At 40.3% G+C, this 9,861-nt stretch overlaps 1 protein-coding gene across 1 annotated transcript; it reads right to left on the bottom strand.

The window, feature by feature from the left end:
• Positions 1 to 2,027: 2,027 nt before the first annotated feature.
• On the bottom strand, positions 2,028 to 6,521 carry LOC103713809 (lipase-like PAD4). The gene is made up of 4 exons (XM_008800835.3): positions 6,350 to 6,521; positions 5,907 to 6,225; positions 3,218 to 3,961; positions 2,028 to 2,988 (listed from the first exon to the last, which is right to left on the bottom strand). The coding sequence occupies exons 1-4, from the start codon at positions 6,379 to 6,381 to the stop codon at positions 2,221 to 2,223; spliced, it is 1,863 nt and encodes a 620-aa protein (XP_008799057.2). The 5' UTR covers positions 6,382 to 6,521; the 3' UTR covers positions 2,028 to 2,220.
• Positions 6,522 to 9,861: the final 3,340 nt, after the last annotated feature.

Here is a 9,861-nt window from a genome sequence, read left to right as displayed (position 1 = left end):
TGTGTTTATAGTTGTTTATAAAAGTATTGGTGCACGCTCTTTAAGAGCGTTAGAATGCGTCTTCTGGTCCTCATGTGGGTGATTCCCCATGGAAGAGAGTTATTAATATGTTTTTAATCACCAAAAATAGATTCTTAAAGCATAAGTATATATTATATATTATATAAAATCTGGACCGGACCGAGCTCAAGCTGCACTAAACTAAATCTAAGTTTCTGCTTGTCTCATATATATTTCAAGCCTAGTCCAATCTGTGGGGTTTTAAATCCAAGCTCAGATCCATCCAAAATGCTTTGTCCAGCTTGCCTTGCGAACAGATCTAGGTATGGTAGTGCCATCGATACTCTAATTAAGCGCAGCTTGGTACATCAGTCAGAGGCCCTTGCGTGTCAACCTCAAGATGCTTGTAGGGCTCAACCACCTAACCAACAATAAGGGACAAAAAATAATGCAGGCAACTTTGGCGGGTTGGTGCTAGATGGAGGTACGCGGAGCGGTGCAAACTTTGTTATACGGAGCCCGCACTCCAGTATGGTGGCAGCAGGTGGCTGCCAATTGTTTGACACGTCAGTTCTGGGGATAGAGTTGCGAGCTACTTAGACTGGTCTCTAACCTGAGCGGCAGGTGCTGCAGACCAGTTCAATCATTCTAGAGGGCAATTCGGCCAAGGTTATCGGATGGATTTGGGAGAAGTCGAGTGGTGAGAGTACTGACCACCCCCTGATCCGGGACATAGGGATGATGATGAGGGATGGGGTGGCTTTTCAGGCCGAGTATGTATTCAGAGAAGCCAACGGAGCGGCCGACTAGGTGGCTGCCTATGTGGCCCACCACTCAGGATATACCCTCTATTCAGGAGAGAGGAGCTGCCACAGGCACTCCACGAGCTAATGTCTTTTGATTTCTTGAGTGTATTTGTACACGTATTGTATGAAGAACCTGCCAAAAAAAAAAAGCAGCAGAAGTGAAAGTCTGATCATTGACTGTGTAGAACAATAAGTTCAAATTATACCATCACTATAGCTGATTTAGACCTAGCTAACGATGATTAAAATTACCAAGGAAGGCACAATTTATTAACATAAGACTTAGCTTCAAGTGCTGGTATTGTAGTGAGTTCACCATAGACTTGGGATTGAATACATCCTACCTTCTCTTCCTCCTCCGTAGCACTCCCATGCTCTTCTTCTTATAGTGAGGCGCCCTCACCATGCCACAGCTCTCTCTCTCTTCCTCTCCCTTTTGCCTCTCAAGCACCAAGCTACCCACCCCTCTCTATCTCTCTCTCGCACACACTCTCTCCCCCATCACCCCACTCCCTTCTCTTCCTTTTTCTTCCTATATCCCTCTTTCCCTCCTTGTCCTCTCTCTCTAGTTGGGTAAATATTCCTTTCCTATTCCTCGCTCCATCCATCCCTATCTCTCTTATAGTTTTGTCCTAATATTTCATGGTGATTAGGATTATGTATGTGAGCAACTCATTGGACAAGAAGAGTAGCTTAGGCCTTGATATCTACTTGGGCTTCTAGCTGAGGGAAACCCTAGATTATTGTCTTTTAATTTGTGTGAGAGCATGGGTTTAGGATGAAATTAGAGGAACCCTTGGGCTAAGTTTGGCCTTGAAAACCAAAATTTAGGATTAGGGACATTGGTGATGGTGAGAAGTGATTAATTACATTACTTATGCTAATTTGGGTAGTTGTTTTGTATCGGTTTTAGATGGTGATGTCTGTCATTCGTTTTCATGAAAACATCTAAATTTTTTTGGACATACTCTGTTTCAAAAATTTCAAAGATCAGATGCTCTTCCAATAAGAATTCTAGCTGCGGAACTTGACCTCTCGAAAGTTCAACAGTTGACAACTACCAGTCATGAATCATTGGATGCTATAACAAGGTTGGTGGTCATGGAAAATGGAAAGTTTACAATACCTTTCAATTAATAAAGGCTATTTGTCCAATATATCTTTAAATTCACAAACGGAGTACCTTAGCCAGTGAGCCATCCACTTTGTAGCATCAGAAAATACAGCTCAAGAGATGTATCATAAATATTATTTTGTTATATAATCTAGAATTACAACTGTACATGGGAACCAGCTACAGATCCTACCAAATGTCTATCTGATAGAAAGCTTAGTTCAATGGTAGAATTCCTTAGGACATGATGCTAGCACTCTCCAAAGTTAACATGGCTAAGTTAACATCTAGAAGGAGAAATCAGGGTGAAATTTGCAAGCCTAAGTTCGACTTCAGAACCTTCCATTCTTCCACCCACAAGCTATAACTGGAACGCGGAGCCAACACATCTATGGAGACCTCTTTCCTCTCAACCATTTGCTTTGCATGAGACTCGAATGCTTTCAAGTTCTCCAGAAGCTGTGCTAGTTTTTGATGGTCCCTCTCAGTCCTAGCATTCTCTAACCAGTCCTTTGCCATTTCCACCTTTGCCCAGAAGCACGAATCCTGCGTCAACCCTGCAAACTTGCTCCTCTTCCAGTTATCTCCCTCATTAGAATCCTTGCTTCTATCCCTCCACCACCTTTCAAAAACCTCGTACCTCCTCTCCCTTCCATGAGTCAAGTAGTGGCCTTTCTCCTTGTGTGTGCGGCCCCTGTAGTACTCGGCAATATCCAATGGCTCCACGAGGAGCCTGTAGAAGTGAGCTGCATTGACCCATTTGCCTCGCTTGTGGAAGTCAAGAGGCAGCTGGTTGTTTTGGAGCATGTCTATGAGATCATCCCAGAATTGGGCAAGCTTGATCCTGTTCATGTTCGTTTTGGAGTCCTTCCTCGAAGCCTTCCTCAGCTTGAAGGAGTCGTAGTAGCCCATGTCATCGTCGCAGGAGGCCTTGTACCATTCGATCTGGGCGCGGCATGGCGTTATCTTGCCAAGCTTAATGGCTAGATTGGCACCATTCAAATTCGGACTGCGTCCCATTCTCTTCGACATCTCCAAGCATTCACGCGCCTCCGTAGCTCCCATGTCCTGTCGATCATCTCAGAATGAATGGATAATTATTCACTTCTTTGCTCTTCTTTCTTTCATCAGATGCGATCGAAGTAAAAATTCTTATGTCTTACTTGGTTCTGAACACTCAACTCAACAATTACTTCATCAAATTTGAGATGGAATTAAGTTGGCAAAATGTTTGCAGTAGTTAACAGAGAGTGAAAGCAAAGTATATATAGTTTAGAAGATTAGAGTAGTGCACTACCTGGATTCCGATCCCCAGCGCCTCGAGCGCCAACGAAATTCCTGCAGAAAAATTAGACTTCGTCGCCTCCTCTTCCATGGCAATTCTCTTCTTTAGCAGTAAGTTCTCCGATATTTTTGCCACAACATCTCCATAGGAGAGATGCTCCTCCTCGATGCTGGAGCTTGCAGACCCTGTCATGAAAGTCGAGTAGAGCATTCGTACCACAGTGAGTGGATTGTCGAAGCAAACAACCCCTTCCATGGAGCACAAGGCATAGTTCCCGAATGGCCGATATGGGCTCCTTTGCTGATCTGCAGCAGAAATCTGCTGCTCGACTGCCGCTGCATCGATGTGCATGGAGATAAGGAGGCGCAGCTGCGCCTTCTCTTCATCAGACAATACAGACGCAGGCCTTGCAAACTGAGGATACCGCAGCAAGATCTGCCATGACTGCAGCAAGTTGGTGACCAGCTGAGGAGGGATCAAGTTGAGGGGGCAAAAGAGGAGCCTCGGTACGACGTCGTGCTGAGTGACGACATGGCAGAAGTTACCACACCATCTCTCCCTCAGAACAGCTTTGGATAGAGCTTCGTTCCCCAGCAACGGGCTTCCGAATGTGATGCACAAGAGAGAAGAGGGTGATGGATAGCTAGAGCAAGATGATGAGCAAAGGAAGTGAAGGGCAACGAGAGAAGCCAGGGAGCCTCCAATGGAGTGGCCTGTGAATATTACTGCTTTGTTTTTGATCTCTGCTGCCAGAATCTAACCATGTTGAGACAAAAGAATACAGCAGGTCAGGTTAATTACCAAGTTCTGCAAGTTGTAGGGATTAGTGCTGTGGTGTGTAAATTTGGAACTCGTAGCCATGAAGTACAAAAGAATCTTAATCAACCAGCTAGCGTGGATTGATGTCTGGATTTTATGATGCCGAATGTAGAAGAGTTCAACTTGAAGTAGAACTCCTCTTAGAGCCAACTAGTAGTTTAACGTCTTCATCGAGACAGCCAGCTATATTTGTTTGATCCATGAGTGTCCAAATTTCCAACGGGGCCCAGGATCCAGGACCACCTTCTTGATGTCCAAATCAAGATCCTATGCTTCTAGACTTGGGGTGCAGAGCATTGACTAAATCGATTCAAAGTCTCACCAGAGGAATTTTTTGGTGTGTTTGTGGCCACCTTTTGTTTGGTGGAAGTATGATCTTTTAAGATTTCAAAGAGGGCTGAACGCGTGTTAGTACGGCATTCTTTCTCAGCTAGTCGGTCAGAGTAATGTGAAATCTTGGGGGGACCCAAGCTACAAGTTGCCATTGAACTTGTTTTAAATTGGGACGTGTCCTTACCTTGGTGGCACAGAAGTCAATAGCGTTGATGAGATTAAAAAATATGTTAAATTTTTTTTGAGTTAATCTTATTCGGGCTGCATTTTGGTATCATGAACTTTGGTGATAATAGTTGAATTCTAACCCCACATCTTGACCATAACATGTCTATTTTGGCATCGAAAGATGCTGGTCTATCTAGCGTGCACTAACAAATTCTAGCTATTTTCCGATGTTTCGGCTTTAGCTCCTATATGATATCACATTTATGTAAAAAATTGTCTCAAATTTTGAAACAGAGTAGCAAGCAGGTTAGGTCGGATTAGTGATCGGTCGAATCAAATATGGGATAGATTAAAAACCTATCAATCAAAACTCGATCTATTTATTAAATAAGTTAAAAATATAACTTAAAATCTAATTATTTTACTAAATGAATAATTTAGATCGATGTATAATAAGTTGAATCAAATTAAATGGGTTAAGGGTAGCCATCCTTGTTTTGGAAGGCAGATAAATGACTAAAACTTGTTTTCAAATGGCAGATAAGACATCCTCATGGAAGCCTTTCTGCATGCCTCCAAAATTAAATTTTGTCCTAAATAGACATTTGGATGGGTGCACAGGTTGGTGCCGTGCAGGAGATGAGGTGTAAGATACGGATAGCATCTTTTGCGCGAAAGAAGGATTTACCTTCCTTCATGCTCAACCATTGTTGGATCGTGCAATGGCCACTTCAAGATGTGTGCAGGCTGAGTGCTTCAAAAGATACAATCATGTTACAAGGACAGAGATGATTAGCTGGAGGAAAAAAAAAAACCCTAAAATTATGAAGGTAACAGTTGTGCACAGCAAAATTTGCACATTACGATGCGCAAAATTCAAGATGCTGGAAAAAGCACATAGCAGATTTCTTTGCAGTACCAAACTAATGAGCAAGCCTCACAAGTCACAAGCAACCTGAGAAATCACTGTTAGAACCCAAGAACATTCTTCCTAATAGCTCAGCTTTTCACCATTAGACATGATTAAATAAACACTAATCTTGGTTTTCCAGAATTATATATTTGTTTGCGAGAATTGTTTGTGATTTTGATAATTTTTCTTTCTGTATTCCTCTCTTGGTAATCTTCAGACTAGGAATATAGACAAATTCCAGCATTTCGATATAGATACCAGACTATATACAAAATATCATCTCCTAAATGATTTAATACTTTCTTTCTTTCTTTCCCTCTCTTAATAGTCTCTTTTTTCTTCACAATCCTAATTACATGATTTAAAAGAAAGGAAGAAAGGATTAGCCTGCCATTCCCACTAAACACGATTAAAGATGAAACGAAGAAAATAAAACTTGAAGCTTTGCCAATGGAGAGTAGCATGCACCTGGAATTCATTTGTGTGATACAAAGCAAGAAAGAGATGAAGGATGGCGGCATGGACGAGCACCGGCTTGCAGCTGCCATCCCCCTCGCCACCCACCAGCGGCGAGAAGAGCCCGTGCGCGCCGCCGCCGATGGGGGCCGGGCTGTTGGTCACCGGCACGCCGTTCTGGATCCCGGAGAATGCGACGTAGACCGTGTCGCCGCACTGCTCGAACGTAAAGCTCAAGCCGCCGGCGTTGGCTCGCATGCACTGACTCCAGGCTTGGGTGAGCAGCGGGGAGGATGCCAAGAGAGACCCCAACACATGGCTAGTCTCAAACCTTTTGAACACAAGAAGAATAGCCAAATTATTGCTCTTATATCTATATATATATTTGGTTATAAGATAGTAGATGAGATAATATATGGTAATGAGAAGGAAAGAGAGGAGATGGAGCTACTTACATGGAGTGCTCTTCTTCCCTTCTTCCTTTCATTCTTTCAAAGGCGAAGGGCGTTGGCTGGCTCTTTGGCTGGCTCTTGGGGCTCTTGAGGGAGGAGATCCCATTCCGCGTTTTGGTATTGTGTTGGACGACGACTTGCTTGACCCCATGGCCTATGATGTGATTTGTCTTAATGGATCTATGGTCTCTATTTATTTATGTACTATTTATTCCTCTGTTTTGCTTATTCTCCTTGGGTTTTTCCTCCGGGGATTCCATCGATCCTCCACCGTTTCCACATGACTAAGTTGTGGTGATAGTAAATTGGTAGCATAATTTTCTGAATTTTTGACAAATTTTAATCTTTTTTTATATTTGTTGTGGATTGAATTATTTTTTCAAATAATTTTAATGAGATAAAATGCCACAGAAAATTTTTAATTATTTATGAATTATATATTAATTTAATGATTCATTGATCAATTAATTATATCTATTTGAGAAGCCTTTATGCATTAAGAAACAACAACAGTGTATGTTATTTATTTTGATGTTGTTTTTTGTTCATGTCTCTTCATTACTAATTATTTTAGTATTCATAAAAAATAAATATTTTAAAATATTATAATTTTATTTACGTTATTATTTTAAAATTCATAGTTAGTCAATTTTTCTAAATATCCGGAATACCAAACTCGCAACAATGTTATCCTAGCTAGATGTGCATTCTCCTCTATTATTATTTTCACTAGAGGTTTTTATATTGAGTCAAGATCATATTCCTTCTAATATTGCCCATTTAGCTCAGGACCACATAGTTGTGTCCTTTATTGGCTAACTGTATTTGAACCACTTTTTTTCTTATTTCTATCTTCTTCTTATGGTTGTGGAGAATCTGCCACTAGATTCTAAATTTTCAGCAATTATGCTAATTATGTCTAAGCCATATCCAAATTATATTGCATATGCCAGTATACGAGAACTCAAATTCGTCTACACTATACCTCCTAAGTTAATATTTTTCTTATATTATCATGCTTGCCATATTTTCAGAGTTAATGACAACTTTATTTCACTACATATTACAATCATCTAGGGCAAGGAAAATATTAATTTTTTATATTATATGAATACCTTTAAAATATATATAATATTATGATTATATATATATATGATTATTTGCATCTCTGGATATATACTGCTGCCATTTTAATGCTATGAACTACTTGCATGCATTACAATATATAACTAATAACTAATTATCGCCATTTTAACATTGCATTGAGATAATCTTGTTCTCTTGAACGATAGTCTCGTAGAAAGCTATAATTGATTGACGTACACGTCTTGCTCGATGTACAAGCAAATGGGCACTTTTAAACCCGTAATTTTCAAGTGTAGAATATGGAACAAACGTATCTCTCATACACATTATCTAGGGCTCCCATTTAGCTCTCGTAGCATTCAGATTGTACTCGTCTTCTGGGAGCTCCCACCCTCTACCTATTTTAAGATAAACTCCAACGGCAACATCGGAAGGGAGGCAGGAGTGATGGTGTGGGGTTCGTCATCAGAGACCATGAGGCTAGATTGATGGCGGTCGGGGGTCGACGGATTTTTGATCAATCTGTCATCAGTGCCAAGCTCAGAGCCGCATGAAAAGGGTATCACCTATACAAGGCATATTTTGGGTGCAAACCGTATTCTCCTCGAGGGGGATTCAGTCATGATGATCGAGTGGATTCAGGGTCGAAGGCACGATGCTAGTGGGATGTAGCTGCTTGACAACATTTGTAGTCTTTTAGAAGAGTACACCTCCTCTCAAGCTACTCATATCTAAAGAGAGGCGAACAGTGCTGCGAACTAGATGGCACCTTTTGCAGCTCATCGTTCCTTCTTTTTTGCATTATTTTTTTTCTTTTGATTTTATAGGCTGTAACCACACCTATTGGATGTGAGTCGTCATTGTACCAAAAAAAATAAATAATAATAATAATAATAATAATAATAATAAAAGGTGAGGGTATATTTCCTTTAAGGAGACTCCAATTAGGTTATTTTTCCTTCAAGGAGACTCCAATCTTATATCTGGGATCCAAGTCAAATATTGCATCATATTCAACTGGCTCCCCTTGCGGCAAGCGCCCTCACTCGGGTCCCGAGTCAAACAATTGACTCGAGGGAGCGGATGACGCACGGGATCCAGCATTTGCTTGCGGCCGCTTGGAGGAGCAATACCTCATACCTGCCACTTGCATCGATGCAGAAGAATTGCTTATAGTTAAAGACTTTTGCGTCCAATGCCAGCAACGCGTTTTCTAGGTAATTGAAACATCTCTAAAGAAGCCAAGCAAAATACGGCTGGTGGAAATAGCCTTGCCACAGACTAGATTTAGGTCAAATCAACCTGTAGCGAACCAAAATCTGGCTGACAATTATATGGACTTTAAGAGCTCGTTTGGTTCGCAGAAAAAGAAAGAAAGAAAGTATGATCAATGAAAAAGTAATTAGATGCTTTTTATTTCGTTGGAGTTTTCAAAAGAGATGGACGAAAAAATTGTATTTTCATGGAAATATGATCCCACGTTTCATGAAAAAATCTTTTCCATAAAAAACATGAGAAAGTTACATTTCCGTAAGCCGGAAATCACTCTATTTTTATTTTTTTTCGAAAAAGCCCTTCAGCATTAAAGAGACATTAAATATCTAATTTTTATTAAGGGTATAATAAGAATTACATATAACTTTTTCAGAAAAGTGGATGGTCAATCAAACATAAGTACTCTGAAAATCTGTCATTTTACCATTATCAACCAAACATACCAAAAGTACTTTTTCAGGCATTCTCTTTCCAGAAATCTGCTTTCCAAAAATTATATTTTTAGGAGGAAAAATATTTTCTACGAACCAAATGAGCCCTAAGAGCATATTTGGTGAGGAAAGTTGGTCTTTAGAAGTTAGGATTAGAAATGAATGTATTTCTTTTCGGCCATTTGGTTGGAAAGAATTCGATTTCCATTTTGATTCCAGAAACCGGTCTCGAAAAACTAATTCCAATTTTTTTTTTAGTATTCAAATTTTATTTCGATTCAAATTATAAGTTTTGTCATATCGAAGACCATTTCGATTTCCAAACATAATTTTTGTCGCGAACCAGACGCGTCTCAGTCGTCCCTTGTTATAGTAATTCCAGGTATCCAACCATGATAACATTTCCCGAAATTTATTCTCTCAAATCTAGCATGTCTAGATTCCGGCTAATCATTGATTGGACATGGGCACTCTTCATCTAGAGATGGCGTAGACGATTTGATTGATCTTTTGCGCGAAAGATCAAATCAGATCGGAAAAATAACAGTAAAAAGCAAGCTCCCAACCAAAATTCCAAGCTTACACTAGATTCAAGCCAATTATAGGTAACGGTGGACCTAGATTCATCCCGAACCAGTTGCAATTATCGTATTCTAATAGTACTATGGCAAACGTATTCTAAAAGACCAAGATCATGGCTCGAACATCTCATGCTGGATCTAG

This window comes from Phoenix dactylifera, chromosome 10 (assembly GCF_009389715.1).
Source record: "Phoenix dactylifera cultivar Barhee BC4 chromosome 10, palm_55x_up_171113_PBpolish2nd_filt_p, whole genome shotgun sequence".
Lineage (NCBI taxonomy): Eukaryota > Viridiplantae > Streptophyta > Magnoliopsida > Arecales > Arecaceae > Phoenix > Phoenix dactylifera.
This window is presented reverse-complemented; position numbering and strand designations above follow the sequence as displayed.

What these genes read in the sequence shown, in the direction of transcription:
- LOC103713809 (XM_008800835.3), bottom strand. Translation starts at nt 6,381, where the DNA reads ATGAAAGGAAGAAGGGAAGAAGAGCACTCCAT. An exon ending in AGGGAAGAAGAGCACTCCAT is followed by an intron (nt 6,226 to 6,349) that starts GTAAGTAGCTCC and finishes TGTGTTCAAAAG; the next exon opens with GTTTGAGACTAGCCATGTGT. An exon ending in CGCTGGGGATCGGAATCCAG is followed by an intron (nt 2,989 to 3,217) that starts GTAGTGCACTAC and finishes GATGATCGACAG; the next exon opens with GACATGGGAGCTACGGAGGC.